The 21,458-nt window shown below is 48.6% G+C and overlaps 1 protein-coding gene across 3 annotated transcripts in view; it reads left to right on the top strand.

The window, feature by feature from the left end:
- The window catches only part of CE3H16orf96 (chromosome E3 C16orf96 homolog), a 39,289-nt gene that overhangs the window by 6,702 nt on the left and 11,129 nt on the right, over positions 1–21,458 (top strand). For 2 of the 3 annotated variants that reach the window (XM_047838173.1, XM_047838175.1), the window contains exons 3-12: positions 5,938–6,042; positions 7,240–7,320; positions 7,484–7,570; positions 7,679–9,113; positions 12,008–12,093; positions 12,384–12,494; positions 15,682–15,756; positions 16,201–16,365; positions 19,854–19,972; positions 20,670–20,732. In XM_047838173.1, the coding sequence (XP_047694129.1) occupies positions 5,938–6,042; positions 7,240–7,320; positions 7,484–7,570; positions 7,679–9,113; positions 12,008–12,093; positions 12,384–12,494; positions 15,682–15,756; positions 16,201–16,365; positions 19,854–19,972; positions 20,670–20,732 (2,327 nt within the window). The remainder of the gene's footprint in view (positions 1–5,937; positions 6,043–7,239; positions 7,321–7,483; positions 7,571–7,678; positions 9,114–12,007; positions 12,094–12,383; positions 12,495–15,681; positions 15,757–16,200; positions 16,366–19,853; positions 19,973–20,669; positions 20,733–21,458) is intronic. The other variant, XM_047838174.1, reaches the window with a different exon arrangement.

Raw genomic sequence — 21,458 nt, 5'->3', positions numbered from 1 at the left:
GGTCCGTGAGTTCGAGCCCCGCGTCAGGCTCTGGGCTGATGGCTCGGAGCCTGGAGCCTGTTTCCGATTCTGTGTCTCCCTCTCTCTGGCTCTCCCCCGTTCATGCTCTGTCTCTCTCTGTCCCAAAAATAAATAAACGTTGAAAAAAAAAATAAAAAAAATAAAAATCTTTAAAAAGTAAAGTGTACAGTTCAGGGATTTTAGTATCCTCACAGTGTTCTGCAGCAATTACAATCAATTTTAGGACATTTCCTACAACCTCCTCCCAAAACCCCCTTAACCATTAGCTATCATTCTTCTTCCTGCTCCTTTTTGAGCCCTACTCTTGCACTTACCATGATGTCTTCAAGGTTGATCCATGCTGTCACATGTATCAGTACTTTATTTTTTTTATTGCCGAATGATATTCCACTGGGTGGATAGACCACACTTTTTTCTCAATTGGTGGACATTTGTTTTTTTCCACCTGTAGGTTGTTAGGAGTAGTGGTCACTATGAACAATGGTGTATACATTGTCCTGTGAGTATGTTTTCATTTGGGCATATACCTTGTGGTTTTGATTTGCATTTTTCTGGTGACTGTGCTGAGCATCTTTTTCAGGTGTCTAGCGGCCATTTATAACTCCTCCTGGGAGAAATGCCTATTCAGATTACTTGACCAATTTTAATTGGATTGTCTTTTTATTGTTGAGTTGTAAGAGTTCTTTATATATTATGCATATATGATGCCATGTGTGTGATTTATAAATGTTGTCTATCATTCTGTGAGTTGTCTTCACTTTCTTGACGGTGTCCTTTGCTAGGCAAAGTTTTAAATTTTTCTGGAGTACAATTTATGTATCTCTTTTGTCACGCTTTTTGATGGATTGTCGCTTATGCTTTTGGTGGCATATCTAAGAAACCATGGCCTGGCCAAGGTCTTGAAGATTTACTGCTATGTTTTCTTCTACAACATGGGAGTAAATGGTCTATAGTTTATCTCTTAAATTGAGACATAGGAGCCATTTTCAGTTAATGTTTATATACAGTGTGAGGTAAGAGTCGTTCATTCTTTTGTATGTGGATATCCATCTGTTCAGTACTGTTTGTTGAAGACAGCTCTTCCCCTATTGATTTGTTTTGGCATTCTTATTGTAAACGTGACTATTTCTGGACTGTCATTTCTCTTCTACTGACCTATGTATCTTTTCTTATGCCAATACCACACTGTCTTGATTACTGTAGCTTTGCAGAAAGTTTTGAAATCAGGAAGTGTGAGTCTTCCAGCTTTGCTCTTTTTTTTTTTTTTTTGAGATCGTTTGGCTATTCTGAGTCCCTTGCATTAACATAAGAATTTTAGGGGGGCGCCTGGGTGGCTCATTTGGTTGAGTGTCCAACTTCGGCTCAGGTCATGATCTCACGGTTCGTGGGTTCGAGCCCCGCATCAGGCTCTGTGCTGACAGCTCAGAGCCTGGAGCCTGCTTCAGATTCTATGTCTCCCTCTCTCTCTGCCCCTCCCTCACTCACACTCCGTCTCCCTCTGTCTCAAAAATAAATAAACATTAAAAAATTAAAAAAAAAAAGAATTTTAGGATCCAGCTGTCAGTTTTTATGAAAGAGAACAAACTGGCATTTTTATAAGAATTAAGCTTAATCTGTAGATCAATTTGGGAATTAAGCCTTCTAATCCAAGAACATGGGGTGCTATTTATTTATCAGTCAGCTTTATTGTGATAAAATTCACATACCAGGGGCGCCTGGGTGGCTCAGTCAGTTAAGCGTCCCACTCTTGGTTTCAGCTCAGGTCATGATCTCATGGTTCATGAGTCGAGCCCTGCATCTGGCTCTGTGCTGCCAGTGCAGAGGCTGCTTGGGACTCTCTCTGTATCCCTCTCTCTGCCCCTCCCTCCCTCTCTCTCTCTCTCTCTCAAAATAAATAAATAAACTTAAAAAAAATCACATACCATACAGCTCACCCCTTTAAGAGTGTACAATTCAGTGGTTCTAGTCTATTCATAGAATTGTACACCCATCACCACAGTCAATTTTAGAATATTTTCATCCCCCTAAAAGAAACCCTGTACCCTTTGTCACCAATCTATCCCCTCAGGCTCCACTGCAAACCACCCCCCCCCCCCGCCAACCCTAAGCAACCACTAATCTGCTTTCTGTCTTGTAAATTTTTCTATTCTATATGCTTCATATAAACGGAATCATGCAATGTGTTGTCTTTTGTGTTTGGATTAGTTAGCATCGTGTTTCTGAGGTTCATTTTCCTTGGAATCAGTACTAGGTTCCTTTTTATGGCTGAATGATATTCCATATTGTGACTATATCATGTTTTGTGTATCTGCCAGTTGATTGACATTTGGATTGTTTCTACTTGGAGCTGTTATGAATAATGCTGCTATAAACATTCATATACAGGTTTTCATTTCTCTTAGATATATACCTAGGAGTAGACCTGCTGGGTCATTTGGTAACTCTGTGTTCTATCTTTTTTTTTTTTAATTTTTTTTTCAACGTTTATTTATTTTTGGGACAGAGAGAGACAGAGCATGAAGGGGGGAGGGGCAGAGAGAGAGGGAGACACAGAATCGGAAACAGGCTCCAGGCTCCGAGCCATCAGTCCAGAGCCTGATGCGGGGCTCGAACTCCCGGCCCGCGAGATCGTGACCTGGCTGAAGTCGGACGCTTAACTGACTGCGCCACCCAGGCACCCCTCTGTGTTCTATCTTATGAGGAACTGCCACACTGTTTCCTAAAGTGGCTGTACCATATCGCATTCCCACCAACAGTATGTGAAGGTTCCAATTTTTGTACATCCTCACCAACACTTACTATAGCTGACTTTTGATTGTAACCATCCTAGTGGGTATGAAGTGGTATCTCATTGTGGTTTTGATTTGTTTTTCCCTGATGACTGATGATGTTGAACATCTTTCCTCATGTGCTTAGTGGCCATTTGTATATCATCTTTGGAGAAATGCCTATTGAGATTTTTGAATAATATTGGCCTCATAGAATAAGTCTGGAATTCTTCGACTTTTTTGGAAAAGACTATAAAGAATTGGTATTAATTCTCCTTTAAATGTTTGATAGAAGTGAGTGGTGAAGCCGTCTCAGCCTGGGTCTCTTTTTTTTTTTAAGTTTTTTTTTTTTTTTTTTTTTGAGAGAGAGAGAGAGCACAGGAGGGGCAGAGAGAAAGAGAGAGAGAGAGAAAATCTCAAGCAGACTTTGCACTGCCAATGCAGAACCTGATGAGGGTCTCGAACTCATAAACTGTGAGATTATGACCTGAGCTGAAACCAAGAGCAGATGCTTAACTGACCGAGCCACCCAGGCATCTCTCCCTCTCTTTTTTTTAAATCACTGTTTCAAATCTCTTCACTTGTCTTAGATCTATTCAAATTTTCTCTTCTTTCTTTTTTTTTTTTTTTTTATTGAGAGAGAGAGGGCTCAACTGAGTAAGGGCAGAAAAGAGAGGGAGAGAGAGAGAATCCCACTAGGGGCAGGGAGGGGGAGAGAGAGAGAGAGAGAGAAAGAAAGAAATGGGACTCACCTGAAGCAGGGCTCATGTTCCCCTTGAAGTAGGGCTTGAGCTCACCTGATGTGGGACTTGGACTCATGAACCATGAGATCACGACCTGAGCCAAAGTCAACTGAGCCACCCAGGAAACTAACTTGTAGGCCTACAGTTGTTCACAGTAGTCCTTCATAATTCTTTTTATTTCTTTTAAGTTTATTTATTTATTTTGAGAGAGAAAGAGAAAGCATGAGCAAAGGAGGGGTAGAGAGAGAGGAATGCGAGAGAATCCCAAGCAGTGGGATTCTGCACTGTCTGTGCAGAGCCTGACATGGGGCTCAAACTCAAGAACCACGAGACCACAACCTGAGCTGAAATCAAGAGTCAGATGCTTAACTGACTGAGCCACCCAGGTGCCTCTCTTTTTATTTCTGTAGGGTAATGTTCCCTCCTGCATTTCTGATTTCTTCTCCTTTTTTCTTGGTCAGTCTCGCTTAAGATCTGCTAACTTTGTTGATGTTTTCAAAGAACCAGTTTTTAGTTTTATTGATTTCCTCTCTTATTTTTCTATTCTCTAATTAGTTCCCACTTTACTCTTTATTGCTTCACTTTTTCTACTTGCTTCAGGTTTTTTTGCGTTGCTTTTTTCCAGTGTCTGAAGGCTAGTTTCAGCTGCATCCCATAAGTTCTAGTGTGTTCTGTTTGTTTTAATTCATCTCAAACTGGATTTTGATTTCACTGGTGATCTCTTCTTTGACCCATTGCTTATTCAGAAGAGTGTTGTTTGGTTTCCATTTACTGGCAAATTGCTAATACTTTCTTCTATTATTGATGTATTTGAATCCATTGCAGTCAGAGTACACATTTTGCATGATTTCAGTCCTTTAAAAAATGTGTTGACACTTGTGTTATGGACTAGCATATGGTCTCTCCTATAGAATGTTCTGTGTATGCTTGGGAAGAATGTGTATTCTGCCATTGTTGACTGGAGTGCCCTAAAGATGTCTGTTATGTCTAGTTGGTTTATAGTGTTGTGCAAATCTAATTCCTTGCTGATCCTCTTTAGTTTTATTCATTATTGAAAATGGGGTATTGAAAGCTCAACTATTCTTTTTTAATGTTTATTTATTTCTTTTTGAGAGAGAGAGAGAGAGGGAGGGAGAGAGAGAGGGAGAGAGAGAGGTGGTGAGCAGGGGAGAGGCAGAGAGAGAGAAGGAGAGAGAGAATTCCAAGCAGGCTCCACACTGTCAGCACAGATCCTGATGCAGGCTTGAATTCACAAAGCATGAGATCATGACCTGAGTAGAAATCAAGAGTGTTCAACCAATCACTTCAACCAATCAGTTCAACCAATTGAACTGCCCAAGTGCCCCTATTTGTTTTTTCAAGTTTATTCATTTATTTTGAGAGAGAGAATCCCAAGCAGGTTTCTCTCTGTTAGTGCAGAGCCTAACATGGGGCTCATCCCACTACCATGAGATGCTGAGCTGATACCAAGAGTCAGCACTTAAGCAACTAAGCCACCCAGATGCCCCTAATGTCTGCCTTTAATTTTTTTTTATGTTTTATTTTGTTTTTTTGAGAGACAGAGTGCGAACAGGAAAGGGGCAGAGAGAGAGGGAGACACAGAATCCAAAGCAGACTCCAGGCTCTGAGCTGTCAGCACAGAGACCGATGCAGGCCTTGAACCCACAAACGTGAGATCATGACCTGAGCCAAAGTTGGACCCTCAACTGACTGAGCCAACCAGGTGCCCCTGATATCTGCCTTTTAAATGGGAGTTTAATCCATTTACATTTAATGTAATTACTGATAAGAAGGATTTCTGCCATTTTGCTGTTTGTTATTTTTGTTAGCTGAATGCCTAACTATGCACTGGGCTCTTGAAATACATCATCACATTTTTGTTTCATCATCACATTTTTTATATTCATTTTATGATTGAGGATCCTAAAACCTGGAAGGATGCAATAACAGCCCCAATGAGTGATGGAGCTGAGCTATGATCCCAGCACTCACTGTTCCCATCAGCTCTTGCCTGGAAGTTTCCTCACTGGTCCTCTGGCTTTCTCCCTTACCTCTGGGAGCCAATCTACACATGCAGCCAGAGGGACCCTTTTAAAATGTATATCCAATCATAACTCCCTTGCTGATGTCCCACCAAAGGGCATGAGATGCTTCCTAATGAGGGACTCCTGGTTATTGAATACATTGAAATATAGAGTTGCCTCCTTCCCACCCGGACCACCTGGGAGCTCAGCACTGTTGACTTTGGTGTCATATGCTAGCCTCTGAGTATGTTCCAGCCTGGGCCTTGGTAGAGCCAAGAGGACTTCTTAGACCATGGGCATCACCAAAGAGCTTCTGCACTTTACATACCTTTCCCCCCAGCCACACCCAACTTCACATTTTCCCCTCTTCTTCCCCTTCAGTCCATGAAGATTCTGCAGGATTTGCTCACTGACATTTATGCACTCAAAGTCTCCACTGAAACTCTCAGAAAGGATATGGACAAACTGAAGGCCATACTTGAAAAGGTAGACCCTCTCTAGCATCCTCCATGCTGTCTGGCCATGCTGCTTGGACCTCAGATGGTTGGGGGGGGACAAGGTAAATCTAGGGAGCCTGTTCTTAGTCAAATAACACAGCCCTGAGAGCAGGAGAAGGGGTTTGACATTGACCAGCCACTTAGCCCATCCCACTAAACTCTTCATGGCTCCCACCTAGCCCGTGCCACTAAACTGTCCGTGGCTCCCACCATGCTCCTCGCTCTGCTGTGTTAGGAGACCATTTGTAAGTTACAGAAACCTAGTTCATCCTGGCTTAGGCAAAATAAGAGAATGTAGTGTCTCATTTACTAAAATGTCCAGAGTTGCCTTCAGGTACAACCAGATCTAGGTGCTCATGCCACATCAACATCTGTCACTGATGCTCTCCTCTGGACTGGCTTCATTCTCAGACAGGTACTCCCTAAGTCTTGGTAACTCCAGGCTTATATTCCACCAACTTAGCAGAAAGATTACAGCTTTTCCTATTCTATAAAGCTCTGTCCACGCTGCAACGTGGAATAAACCTAGCATAGGCATACAGTCTATCTCCCTCCCCTTGGAGTCACAACGACATCAATCCAGGTGTATACTAACTCCTTACCATGATGTGGAAGGACACAGCATCCGTGAAGCATGAGGTCACAGCTGGTGAGTCAGAGCTGGGCTCAGAGGCCAGGTCTCCACTCCTGCAGGCTGGTATTGTGACTGAGGTTTTACAACTTGCCCCCAGATAGCATGGTTTAGTGTATTATTCCCAACTCACAGGTCACTGTACACATTTGATTGTTATGGCACCTGTGAAAACTCAGTCTGAGTAGCTCCCATCTGAGAAGAAAGGGCATCACGAAGCGCTAAAAAGGTTTCTTTGACCAATCTATGGAGAAAAATAAATGTCTCCTCAGCCTACCTCTTGGAGATTCTTAATGTACTTTTGCCCATTAAAGGCTCTGAGAAGTTCTGCAGTACAGAAACCCATCGAATCCTTTTAAGCCCAGCATTTTCCAAACTTATTTTCCCAGGGAACCCTCTTCTACCCGTTTCCCACTCCCCGGGAAGCACTTGCTTTGGGATCTGTTCTTCCTTCTCCAATTCTGTCACCTAGAGCTAAGTCCTTGTCTTTGAGCTGTGGGAGAAGCAGGGCCAGGACCAGAACCTGCAGGACCACAAACTTGGCTCATTTGACAGATGCACCCAGAAAGAATGGATACTTTCTTGGAGGATCTGAGAGGACAGACCCAGAAGATAAGTGTGCTGCAGCGGAAAGTGGTGAGGGCCTCGGTGCTGTCCTCCCTCCTGAGTCCCCTGACCTCCAGGCCCAGGTGGCTGGGGAGGGGGGAGGGGTAAGGAGGAGAACACAATCAGGAAAGGCAAGTATGGACCAAGGAGCCACCTGAGGGCCTCGCCCATCATTCCCAACCCTGTCCCCCAGGTTTCTCTCCAGAGCAAGATCCTCACCATCCCCAAAGCTGAGGACATGGTGCTCTGGAGCAGCCTCCATGAAGCCATGTTCAGCCCCGTGAGTGAAGGGGGAAACGGAGGGGCAGCAGCTGAGGGTGCAGGAGCGGGCAGGGGGACCGCTGAGCTGGCCTGGAGCAGCCCTGGCCAGCCTCACCCCTGTCCACAGGGAACTTTAACACAAGGAACCAGTTCACTACGGTTTGATGATTCAGAGCTGTTGCAGATTGTGGATCAGCCCCCAAAGACAGATCATCCCCAGACCACGGAGTACCCTGAAGCTGTTCGTCGTGTCCCGGTCTCAGGGGTCACCGAGCACCCCAGGTTACCGGAGTCTGCCTGGCATTATGAAATCCTGGAGGAGCTACAGGAGGAGGAATCTGCCCAAGATGTTCTACTCACCGGGGCCCAGGGGCCAGGGCAGTCTCAAGTGCCCAAGCCTGGGTCTGCGCCCGAGCCTGAGCCTGGGCCCAAACCTGAGTCTGCGCCCAAGCCTGAGCCTGGGCCCGACCCTGGGTCTGCGCCTGAGCCTGAGCCTGGGCCCGAGCCTGGGTCTGTGCCCGAGCCTGGGCCTGGGCCCGAGACTGGGTCTGTGCCCGAGCCTGGGCCTGGGCCCACGTGGAGGCCACAGCCTAAGCCCACTCCTGCACCAGGGCCTGTGGTGGGGCCTAGTCTGACACCTGGATTCCTACTAGCACCTGGGCCTGCCCTCAGACCTGGGGCCGCCCTTGCCCCTGAGGCTGTCTCTGGGCCTGCACCTGCCCCAGGGTTTCAGCCCACAACACCAGCAGGCTGGCGTCTTCCCAGAAGCTGGTCCAGAGCTAGCAGTTGGCCTTCCGGGGTCTCGGGCTCCTTGCAGCTTGGCCCAGACCCATCAGACCTCCTGCCTGCACAGTCCCAGGGATTCAGGGCCCTCCCACCAGCCACGGAGTTTGGCTCCGCTTGGCCCTGTCCACTGTGGTCACAGTCCAGCCACGCACAGGTACATCTGCTGCCGGCTGTCTCAGAAAATCAAGAAGAATATTTATCCCACGACATGCCAGCTCCTCAGGCCAGGACCCCCAGGCCTGAGGACCCCAAAGCAGCACCCCCCAAGGCTCCCCCATCTGCCCTTCAGCGGTTGAAGACCACCGCCACCATTGCGGCTGCCGCCGCCGCCTCCTACGCAAAGGCCGCCACATTGGCAGCCCGGCAAGCTGAGGCCGCCACCAAGGCCATCAAAAATGCCCCGGCCACCAAGTTGGCCACCATAGCAACATCCGTGGCTGCATCTGGGCCCCTAGGGGTTTTCGCAGACATCCTGGGCGCGGGATCTTCCCGTGGGGCCTTGGCCTCTGTGTCCTTGGCTGAGGACACCAAGGCAGAAGACTTGCAGGGGTACAGCGAAGACTTCTATCCCCCATACTCTGCTGCCAGCATCTCCCCCGGTAGGGCCTTGTCCCAGGCCATGCTGGCTGCCCAGAATGCCGTGACCACCGAGGACAAGAAGGAGGCTGTCAGGTACTCCATGGGCCACATAGCCCAGATGCCCATTAGACACAACTCCCTGAAAGAAGATTTTGTACAGCTGTCGTCTAGCCTTCAGCAGCGCTTGACTTATCTAGGTAGGCTCTGCCTGGCTCTGGGGGAGGTGGCAGGGGCTCAGGCCCTCCCAGTGGCCTCCGAGAAGTCCCTCATCGCCTTCATTTAGCTCCCCCAGCAAAATCCGTATTAACCGTTAGCCATTCTTTCCTTTGGCTTCAGCATTAGCCTCTTATTGGTCTATTCTTTTACCATGAATGTACAGTGAGGTCTTATCATAGGGGAGAGGGGTGGTTAGGGTCTAAAGTTGGCCCCGAAGAAGGAGAATCCCACATCACACTTACTCTGGAAAACTTCCTTTCGACAGCCCATGTGACGCAGCACTACTGTACAATGCGTTGATAAGTCTGGATCAGCCAGAATGTCCGAGAGCACAGAACAGGCCCCAGATGAAGTGGTCAGTTTGAGGTTAGGAGCCACTGCCAGGCAAACAAATGTGTCCTTAAAGACCACAGAAACTCTGTGGGTGGCAGTGGTACCTGTAGATTTGTGCTCCCATTTTATGCCCATGCTGGACAGAGGCTCACTGAGGGGACTGGAGGGCAGGGTGGCCTCATTTACTGCTTCTCAACCTTGTGGTTCCCTCAGCATCCCAGGAGACTTGTTAAAGCACAGACTGCTGGGCCCCACCCCTGGGGTTTCTGACTCAGTGGTCTGAGCAGGGCCCAAGAATTTGCATTTCTGACCCACTCCAGCAGCTGATTTTTTTTTTAATGTTTATTTGTTTTTGAGCGAGCGAGAGAGAAAGAGAGCATTCGTGTGCACAGCACAAGAAGCAGGGGAGGGGCAGAGAAAGGGAGGGGGCTGAGGATCTGAAGTGGGCTCTGCTCTGAGAGCAGAGAGCCCCTTATGGAATTGTGAGATCATGACCCAAGCCCAAGTTGGATGCTTAACTGACTGAGCCACCCAGGTGCCCCCCAGCATCTGATTCTGATGCTGCTGGCTCAGAGGACCCACTGTGAGGCCTGTTGCCCTATCCTATTTGAAGATTTTTTTTAAAGTAATCTCTGGGGTGCCTGGGTGGCTCAGTCGGTTGAGCGTCTGACTTCAGCTCAGGTCATGATCTCACGGTTTGTGAGTTCGAGCCTCGTGTCGGGCTTTGTACTGATAGCTCAGAGCCTGGAGCCTGCTTTGGATTCTGTGTCTCCCTCTCTATCTACCCCTAAGCCACTTGCAGTCTGTCTCTGTCTCTCTCAAAAATAAATTAAAAATTTTTTTTAATTAAAAAAAAAAAAAGAAGTAATCTCTATACCCAATGTGGGGCTCAAATTCATAACCCTGAGATCCAGAGTCTGACTTGATCCGCTGACTGAGCTAGCCAGGCATCCCAGCTCAGGGCCTTTTCTGAGACTGGAATAAACTCCAGAAAGGCCTCCCTAGGCCTGTGCTGTCTAATATAATACCAGGAGGCACTTGTGGCTGTTGGACACTTGAGATGGGGCAAGTTCAAGTGCAGGTGTACTCCAAGTGTGAAGTGCATGTCAGATATTAAAACCTTGATGAAAACAGGAATGTAAAACATCTCAATAATTTTGTATCATATATTCAAATGATACTTTTTTTTAATTTTTTTTAATGTTTATTTTTGAGACAGAGAGAGACAGAGCATGAATGGGGGAGGGGCAGAGAGAGAGGGAGACACAGAATCAGAAGCAGGCTCCAGGCTCTGAGCCATCAGCCCAGAGCCTGACTCGGGGCTCGAACTCACGAACCGTGAGATCGTGACCTGAGCTGAAGTCGGACGCTCAACCGACTGAACCACCCAGGCGCCCCTCAAATGATACTTTTATATCATATATTGAGTTAAATAAAATATCAAAATTAATTTTATCTGCTCCTTTTAACATTTTTTTTTTAATGTATTTAGGGGCACCTGGGTGACTCAGTCAGTTAAGCATCCAACTTCGGCTCAGGTCATAATCTTCAGCTTGAGTTTGAGCCCCACGTTGGGCTCTATGCTGACAATTCAGAGCCTGCTTTGGATTCTGTGTCTCCCTCTCTCTGCCCCTCCCCTGCTCATGCTCTGTCTCTCTCTCTCTCTCTCAAAAATAAACATTAAAAAGATTTTTTTTTAAATACAGTTTATTTATGTTGAGAAAGAGAGAGTGGACGAGGGACAGAGAGAGGGAGAAGAGAGAGTCAGAGTCCCGAGCAGGCTCTACACTATCAGCACAGAGCCCAATTCAGGGCTCAAACTCCCAAACCATGAGATCATGACCTGAGCCTAAGTCAGACGCTTAACTGACTGAACCACCCAGGTGCCCCATTTTAAGATTTTTTTTTAAAGACTGTAGCTACTCGGGGCGCCTGGGTGGCTCAGTCGGTTAAGCATCTGACTTTGGCTCAAGTTATGATCTCATGGTTCATGAGTTCAAGCCCCACATCAGGCTTTGGACTGACAGTACAGAGCCTGCTTGGGATTCTCTCCCTCTCTCTCTCTGCCCCTCCCCCGCTTTTTCACGCTCTCTCTCTCTCCCTCCCAATGAATAAATAAACTTTTTTTTTTATAAAGTTTTTTTTTTTATTTATTTTTGGGACAGAGAGAGACAGAGCATGAATGGGGGAGGGGCAGAGAGAGAGGGAGACACAGAATCGGAAACAGGTTCCAGGCTCTGAGCCATCAGCCCAGAGCCTGACGCGGGGCTCGAACTCACGGACCGCGAGATCGTGACCTGGCTGAAGTCGGACGCTTAACCGACTGCGCCACCCAGGCGCCCCTATAAACTTAAAGAGAAAAAAAAGAAAAGAAAAGAATGACTACTAGAAAAGGTAAATGACCTGGAAGGCTCCAGGCTCACAGTATCTTTCTGGTGGTCAGTGCCACCTCGGACGTCTCCTGGCAGAAGCAAGTGGAGCCCTAGATGAAGGGTCTTTCCCCATCTCTGCCCCTAACAGCCACCCCCTCCTTTGCCCTCAGCTAATCTGGGAGCCTCTTCTAAGCTCGGCACGACAGTGGACGTACTGCAGGAAAAGATTGGGAACCTCCAGAGATCCAGGATGAAGGTCAGTGCCCCGGGGCAGAAAGACACTAGGGGATGGTGGCTTGAGGCAGACTGACAGCTGAGTTGCTGACCCAGGACCAGAATTTGTTGTGTAGCTAAAAGGTGGCCTGGGGGAGTGAGTGGGGCAAAGGAGACAGACCTGGCAGGTGCAGGAGTCCCAGTGGGTCGTGGCTATGTGGTCCCCCACCAACGAGGGTTCTTGGCACTGGCTTGGTACACTCTTCAAGCCCCTTCCCTGCCATGGTGACCTTCGATGCCGAGGGCTTCATGTCTGTGTCTCCTCACTTTTAGGAGGAGGAACTTGAAAGAATTTGGGGCCACCAAATAGAGATAATAAAGGATCACCACCTCGTGCTGGACAGGGCAGTGGAAAAGCTCCAGACTCGCCTGGGTGACTTGAAGGTCTGTTTGGTTTTCTTAAATATTTTATTTTTTATTTTTGAGACAGAGAAAGAGCATGCACACAAGAGATGGAGAGGGGCAGGGAGAGAGGGGAACTGAGGATCCAAAGCAGGCTCTGCACTGACAGCAAAGAACCCGATGCAGGGCTAGAACTCATGGACTGTGAGATCATAACCTGAGCCAAAGTCAGATTCTCAACTGACTGAGCCACCCAGGCACCCCAAGTCTGGGGGTTTGGATGGGCAGGTAGGGGGAGGATTCCATACTAGGACGTTTGGACCGTCCTTTCAAGGGTTCACAGCTACACCCAAGGCAGGGGAACCAGGGACCCTTCACTGGCATTTCATCTTGCATTAATTACACTTCAATTGAAACCAACAAATCTGGCCCCCCCCCACCTCTGCCCCCAAACATATAAGCAAGAGGGCCTGGGCAACATCTGTGTTGTTGACCGCTGGGTCACCCGCCCCCGGAAAGGTGCCTGGAGCACAGCCAACACTCAACATGTGCTGAAGGCATCAGCGAATGAGTGAGGGGATTTCTTGCACCAACTGTTAGGTTTGTAGCATTTCCCCTAACCCAGCTCAGCACCGGTGGGTCTTCCCAGACCCAGAATGGCAGGTTTACTGACATGACAATTGTGCAGACAGACACCAAGCACCTAGTAGGGGCCCCTTCGGACACACTCTCCCACGGGCCTGGAGAGTCTGACTCAACTGGCCTGATGACCCTGGCCCCAAGGTCCTCAGGGCCAGTCCCATCCGTGCCTTGTCTCCAAGCTGTCCCCAGGCTTTGGAGGAGGGCCCGAAGTCCTTCCCAGCAGGAAGACAGGACCTTCCCCCAGAATGAAAGAGACAAAACCCCAAACAGAACCACACAATATAATTTCCATGGGGGCTTCTGATCCAAGTCAGGGGGCTATTGGGGTGCACTAGGATGTAGGGGGCGCAAGAAAAAGGCACATCTCCCCCCCCACCCCCCGCCCCCATGCAGGTACCAGGCTAGGACACACACAGGGCAACTTGGTGGGGAAAAGAACTTCTGGAAAGGGAGCCAGTTCCCAGCCCGAGTGAGGGCGGTGGGTATCTGGGGTTGCAGGCTCAGACCTTTGCGAATACCGAGGTCAGGAACGACTTCATCTCCTGCCAACTCTGGACCCTTACTTATCACTGCCCTCCGGAGAAGCTGGGCCGCCACACCCTGCGGACATATCGATGGAGACCGGAGCCGTCCGTTCGGCATGTCTGCTGAGTAGCCAGCACCCTGCCCTGCCCTGTGCACAGTGTCTGCCTCCAAGTAGCTGTCACTTGAGGGAAACTCCAGAGGACAAGGCCTGACCAAACGGTGCCAAATGGAACAAGGCAGCCTTTGTCCTTCCTGCCCCTGTGCCAACAGGAATTAGTTGCTTATAAAAGTTAACCCTGGAAAGACCTGGAGCAGACTTAGTATACAACACATGCTTCACTAAATATTTCCTTTTTTTTTTTCAAGTTGTTATTTATTTATTTGCTTGTTTATTTAGGGAGAGTGAGCACGAATGGGGGAGGTAGCAGAGAGGGGGAGAGAGAATCCCAAGCGGGCTCCACACCACTGGCGCAGAGCCCCATGTGGGGCTTGAACTCCTGAACCAGGAGATCATGGCTTGAGCCGAAGTCGGACGCTTAACCGACTGAGCCACCCGGGCGCCCCAAAATGCCCACGTCTTAAGTCTAAGAGCTCAGTCCACGTCTGCCTGTTCATGCAGCCACACCGCCACCACGCAAGCAGGAGGGAGATGTCTCCATCCCCTTACTGTGCGTCTCTCCGAGAGTTTTCCACTGAGAACCAAGCGAGAACATAAGTGGGGGCAGAACTCTTTCTCACGGGCTTTGTAGAAAACGTGATTTGCCTTTTGCAAGTGGATGAGTGTCTTTTATAAGCCAGAGGCTGCATTCCAGAACCACTCCTGGAAGAGACCATCATATTCTGAGTTGTGGTTCGGTGCAGGAGGAGACTGAAAAGACGGCCAGTGAGTATACCACTTACTGGGTGTATTCGTTTTCTGTGGCTGCTGTAACAAATGATCGCAAACTGGGTAGCTTGAAACGCTAGGTACGTATTCCGTCACAGCCCTGGAGGCCAAAAGCCAGAATGCAAGGTGTTGGCAGGGCCTTGCTCAGACTGAGGATCCTTGCCTCGACCAGTTTCTGGTGGCTCCAGGGGTTCCTTGTCTTGTAGTCACATCACTCCAGTCTCTGCCTCTGTCGTCACATGGCCTCTTCCCTCTATGTGTCTGTCTTCACGTCACGTCTTTATAAGGACACCAGTCAATGGATTTAGGGCCTGCCCTGATCCAGTATCGTCTCATCTTTTTTTTTTTTTTTTAATGTTTTATTATTTTATCTTTGAGAGAGAAAGAGAGACAGAGTGTGAGCACGGGAGGGGCCGAGAGGGAGGGAGACACAGAATCCGAAGCAGGCTCCAGGTTCTGAGCTGTCAGCACAGAGCCTGATGGGGGCTTGAACTCACAAGCAGTGAGATCATGACCTGAGCTGAAGTCGGACGCTCAACCATCGGAGCCACCCAGGCGCCCCAGGTATCACTTCATCTTAACCAATTACATCTGCAAAGACCCTATTTCCAAACAAGGCCACGTTCACGGGTTCTGGGCAGGCACGAATTTTGGGGAGGACATTAATCAACTCAGTACACAGGTGATCCTAGCAGTAGAAGTTAGAAGGTCCCAGCTAATCACTCCTCTTTATTCCCAGATTTTAATTAGAAAGAGCCAAGTGGAGATCTAAATATTAACATCAGGCCTGATGACTCCAAAAGGTCAGGGATCCCTGCTGATGTGGGGTTAGAGGAAGCAATGACTTGAGGCCAAAACAGGACCTTCCTTCCACACCTGCATTTCCCATTCTAGACTTTGGGACCCATCTTTGGGGAAGGTGGACATGGTGGAACTCGGCATTTATTAGAATTAGGTTCAGGGCACCCCGATGGCTCAGTTGGTTAAGCATCCAACTTTGGCTCAGGTCAAGATCTCACAGTTCATGAGTTTGAGCCCCATGTCAGGCTCTGTGCTGACAGCTCAGAGCCTGGAGCCTGCTTTGATTCTGTGTCTCCTTCTCTCTCTGCCCCTCCCCCACTGTGCTCTGTCTCTTTCTCTCAAAAATAAATAAATGTAAAAAAAATTTTTTTTTAGATTGTCCATGCTCAAATTAAAAACCTCGAAATGCACAAGGTGGACAAAAGTGTGATGGAGCAGGAGCTGAAAGAGGTGAGTGAGCAGAGACTCCTCTCCCCTCCCACCCCTGCATCCTGAGCCCAGCTCTCCCACCCAGGGCAATGGAGTCATCTAGACAAGACGAGACCAGGCAGAGAGCCTCCCAGGTTCCTTCCACCTGTATCGTATAGAAGGGCTGGGGAAGCTTCCCCAAAGTTGTCCCATCAACTCCTATTTTCAGTGACTCAGGGTGAATGACGGTTTGTTACTTGCACTTAAAAATCAGGCAGCAGCTTCTCCATCACGGGAAAACCTTGGCTTACACCTGATAGCTGTGTCTGAGCCAATTAGACCCCGAGGTTGAATTTCAGCCAAGGCCAGGCGTTCAGGGTCCCAAACTCGAAAACACGGACCAGAGTGGTCTGATCCCGCCCCCCTCCAGCTTCCTTCTTCTGCCACCCCAGCATCGCTGCCACCCTGAGTCCTCTCTGTCCCCAGAAAGCCGACAGGAGCACCCTGGCAGGCAAGGCGAGCCGAGCTGACCTGGAGACGGTGGCGATGGAGCTGAATGAGATGATTCAGAACATGCTCTTCAGGGTCGTGACCCACGAGAATGACTGGAAGAAGACTGCGGAAAAGCTGAGCAAGGACCTGAGCACCAAGGTGAGTACCCCTTAGCAGTCGTCTCCTACTGTGTAACAAGTGACCCTGAAATGTGACAGCTTGAAACGACAAACGCTCTACAGTTGCCGAGGGTCAGGAATTGGGGAGTGGCTTAATTGAGTGACTCGGGGTCTCCCTTGAGGCTGCAGTCGAGATGCTGTTGGCGAGACACCTCACTCCCTCACCACATGGACTTCTCACAGAGTGGCAGCCAACGTCCCCAGGGCGGGTGGCCCAGGAGAGCGCAATGGAAGTGCCATCAGCTTCTATGACTTAGCCATGGCGCATCATCTCTGTAGTAGCCTCGTTCCACAGGCCAGCCCTACCCCTTGTGAAAGGGTGTGAGCAGGGACGATCTTGGAGACTGACTGCCATACTCTCATGCCTGGGCAAGCAAGGGGGCAGGGCGGGATGGGGTGGGGTGTCTGCTGATAATTTATTTATCCATGCATCCTTTACTGACCACCTGTGATAAATGTTGCTAACGAGTCACAGCCCCTGCCTTGATTTGTACCATCCAGTAGAGAGACAGGCACAGTCAGACCAACAGTTATACTTCTGTGTGGTTCCTGCAGCAGGGGCTGCTGGTATGGCCAGGAGAGCGTGGGCTCAGAATCAGGCAGCCCCTCTGAGCAGCAGTGTGCCCCGAGTGCTACAACCTCACTGAGCCTCAGATTTCTCATCTACAAAACAAGGATTTGTTCATTCATCAGCTATGCGCTGGGCACGTATGACGCTCGTCACTGGGGATATAACAACAATCAAAACAGATATGGGATGTGTTTCTCATGGAGATGCCCTTGTCTTTCTTTTTTTTCCCAAATGTTTATTTATTTGTTTTTGAGAGAGAGAGAGCTCGAGCAGGGCAGTGGCAGAAAGAGAGAGAGAGAGAGAGAGAGAGAGAGAGAGAGAGAGAGAGACAGACATAGAATCCGAAGCAGGCTCTGGGTTCCAGGCTGACAGCACAGAGCCTGATACAGGGCTCGAAGTCACGGACCGTGAGATCATGACCAGAGCCAAAGTCGGACGCTTAACCGACTGAGCCACCCAGGCGCCCCTGGAAACACATTTTTCTTAAAAATCACACAAATCAATGCAGAATTGCAGCCGGAGGAACTATGGTCATCTACAGAACAACTGACCTATTTTTCTTTAGTAATTCAATGATAGGGTGGGAAAAAAAAGTGGAGACAGAGAGACTGTTCTAGATGAAAAGTGTCTCCAGAGACAAAACAACCCAGTGCAGTCCATGAGGAGTCCTGGCTTGTGTCCTGGTTCAACTGAGCCAAGTCTACAAAAGGGCTGGGAATGAGAACAGTCAGGAATTACTGTTCATCCATTGGGTATCACGTAGGAAAATGTCCTCACGAGTACGACAGTATTCATGAGTGAGGTGTCATGCTCTTTGTAAGTTTTCAAAAGATACCCCATCAAAAGAATAAGGCAGATGTAGCAATCTGTTAAGAATGATGAACTCTGGATGGTGGGTGTATGGGGGTTAATGATTCTGGTCTTTTCACTTTTCTGGGTGTTTCGATTTCTTCCTAATAGAAAGCTTTGTAAATTTTTGTTTTAAGTGCTTTTTCTTTTCTTCCTGTATTTTTAATTGTGGCAGAACTCACACAACCTAAAATTAACCATTTGAAGTGACTAAATCCATGGCATTCGGTACATTTATAGTGTTGTGCAAATACCTCCCCTATTTAAGATATTTCCATCCCCCACAAAGAAGCCTGTGCCCATTTATACAGACACTTTCCAGCCCTCCCTGCCCCCAGTCCCTGCCAACCCCTGGGCTACTTTCTGTCTCTGTGGCTTTGCCTATTCTGGACATTTCATGTAAGTGGAATCATACATCCTGTGACCTTTTGTGACTGGCTTCTTGACCTTAGCATCATGGTTTCAAGGTTCATTTATGGATCAGACTCCCCATTCTTTATCATGGTTGAACAATATTCCATCAGCTGGATAGACCACATTCTGTTTATTCATTCATCTGTTGATGGACACTCAGGTTGTCTCTACCTTTGACTATTATGAATAATGCTTCTGTGAACATACACGTACAAGTTTTTAAATCTTTTTTCAGAAAGTTTATTTATTTTGAGAGAGAGAGAGTGTGTGAGCATGTGAGCAGGGAAGGGGCAGAGAGAGAGAGAGAGAGAGAGAGAGAAAGGATCCCAAGTGGTTTCACACTGTCAACGCAGAGCCTGATATGGGGCTAGAACTCAAACTGTGAGATCATGACCTGAGCTGAAATCAAGGGTTGGACGCTCTACTGACTGAGCCAGCCAGTCAGCTGCCCCTGGAACGAACACCTTAAAAATTCAAAAGTCCCCCCATCGAAAGCAGTCTGGCAATTTCTCAGAAAGTTAGATAGAGTCCTATACAACCCAGCACTTCCAACCCCTGTAGCCAACAGAAATGAAAACAGGTCCACGCAAAAGCTCATACAGAAATGTTCAAAGAAGCATTACTCACAATAGCCAGCGGGTGAATGGATAAACAAATTGTGGTCTCTCTGTACAGTGGGCACAATGAGGTATTATTCAGCCATAAAAAGAAATGAAGCCCTGATTCATGGTATAACCCATGAACCTTGAAAACATGGTGCTAAGTGAAAGCCAAACAGCAAAGGCAACAGAGGATGTGACTCCATTTATATGAAGTATCCTAAACAGGCAAATCTACAGACATGAACGGGATCAGTGGTTGCCTACACCTGAGGGTTTGGGGGGAAACGAGGGGCCATCGCTAATGGGTACAGGGTTTCTTTGGGGAGTAATTAGGATGTTCCAGAACTGGTCGCACTCATGGTCACACAACTCTGTAGCTACACTAAAAGCAGTTGTAAGTATACTTCATACTCAGTGAATATGTGTCGTATGTGTGAATCTCAGGTCTGGGGACTGCTGGGAGAAATGTGTCTTGGGCCTGAGGGCCTCAGTTGAGCAGTAGTGCTGATTTTATCTTTTGGAGGCAGTAACTGGCAGTAGTTCTTTGCCTTGGCTACTGGGGAGCTCACTTTGCAGTCCCATTCCGGCAACGGTGTGCGTTAGGGGTATGAACCGTAACCTAAGCTTGATTGTGTCCCCTTTGCTTGACCCCCTCGCTTTTGCTGTTTACTTATTTATTATTATTTTTTTTTATTAAAATTTTTTAAACATTTTATTTATTTTTGATACAGGGAGAGACAGAGCATGAACAGGGGAGGGTCAGACAGAGGGAGACACAGAATCCGAAACACGCTCCAGGCCCTGAGCTGTCAGCACAGAGCCCGACGCGGGGCTCGAACTCACAGACCACGAGATCATGACCTGAGCCGAAGTCGGCCACTTAACCGACTGAGCCACCCAGGCACCCCTCGCTTTTGCTCTTTAATCTTGTTACCCAACATTGGGTAACTTTGCTGCAGATCCTTTTCTTGAGCAAGGTGGGGTATGAATTAGTTGACTAAACCCTCTTTTCTTCCCTTTGGCTGTGTGCAGCTGGCCCATAGTGATTTGGATGACCTGAAGAAAGACGTGGATGAGGTCTGGAAAATAGTCAGGAAGCTGCTGATTGAAGGCCTCCGATTTGACCCTGACAGTGCTGCTGGCTTTAGGAAGTGAGCCCCTCCTGGGTGGGGGTGCACCTCTCAGAGGCTGGGGACAATACCCTCTCTCCAGAGAGGAAATGAGATGGGTATCCCAGCAGATTCTGGAAGGAAGGATTCCAGACCTGTGGACCCAGGAGAAGGAGTGGGGCTTCCCAGCTTGGGGGCTGAGGATGGGATGGGGCTGAGGGCACCCCCGAGGGGGGCATCTCTGGTCTTGGCTGGCAGAGGGGCTCCAGGAATGTATCTGCTCCAAAGCCCTTTTGCTGTGAATGAGGAAACTGAAGCTCGCGGACGGTAGGGGCCATGCAGGGCCTCACAGGGAGCCTGGGTGCATCTGGGACTGGAGCCTGTCACCATTTCCCCCACCCCATCTAGAGAGAGTCCTAGGCAGAGGAAATCAATGTTGGGGGGGCGGTCTCCTGTCCTAAGATGACCCCTCATACTTCCAAATATCCCCTGTGAAGGGCAGCTTTCCAGAAGGACCCTGGTTTTAAAGACCTCCATTATGTTTGGGCCAGACACATAAGCTGCACACACTTTGTCCCCCACTGCTGCAGGTGGCCACAGGTGGGGATCCACAGGGACCAGCAGGGCAGACTTGAGCTGGGCCAGGCCAGCGGGAGTGGGTTGTGGAGGGAAGTCCTGACCCTGTGGTACAGACAGGCCTTCCCCACGGGGCAGCAGCTGATGGCCGGCTGTCTTCCAGGAAACTGTTTGAGCGGGTGAAATGCATCTCCTGCGACCGGCCCGTGGAGATGATGACCGGCCCGTGAGTACCGCCACCAGGGGGCGTCTGGGCCCAACCCCTCTCTTCTGGATTCCCCAGAATCGCCCAGCCCTACCTGCCCTGGGGGGGTGGTAGGTACGTGATTTAGATGTTCATCTGGCCCTATACACCATTCTGTACACATCATGTCCTTTGCTCCCTGTCCTGGGCAGGAGCACCGGCATCCCCTCCTTTGCCAGCCCTGCCTGGTGTCCCGTGTGTGCCAGGGTCAAGGTCAGCTCCAAAAGCAAAAGGATGGAAGGAAAGTGGGGAAAAGCTGAACTTTGTGGGACTTCGTTGCATGTATTTTTAGAGTCTAAAACTTTTGTTTATTGAGGTGAGATTCACATAACATAAACCATCTTCAAGTGAACAATTCAGGGGGCGTCTGGATGACTCAGTTGGTTAAGCATCCAACTTTGGCTCAGGTCATGATCTCATGGTTTGTGGGATCAAGCCCCATGTTGGGCTGACATTGTGGAGCCTGCTTGGAATTCTCTCTCTCCCTCTCTGTTTCTCTCTCCCCCTCCCCCTCTCCCATTCTCTCTCTATTTAAATAAATAAACAAACATTTCTTTAAAAAGATACCTTAGGGTGCGCCTGGGTGGCTCAGTTGGTTGGGCGACCGACTTCGGCTCAGGTCATGATCTCACGGTCCGTGAGTTCGAGCCCCGCGTCGGGCTCTGTGCTGACAGCTCAGAGCCTGGAGCCTGTTTCAGATTCTGTGTC

Source organism: Prionailurus viverrinus, chromosome E3 (assembly GCF_022837055.1).
Source record: "Prionailurus viverrinus isolate Anna chromosome E3, UM_Priviv_1.0, whole genome shotgun sequence".
NCBI lineage: Eukaryota > Metazoa > Chordata > Mammalia > Carnivora > Felidae > Prionailurus > Prionailurus viverrinus.
The sequence above is the reverse complement of the archived record's forward strand: the minus strand, read 5'-3'. Positions and strand labels throughout refer to the sequence as shown.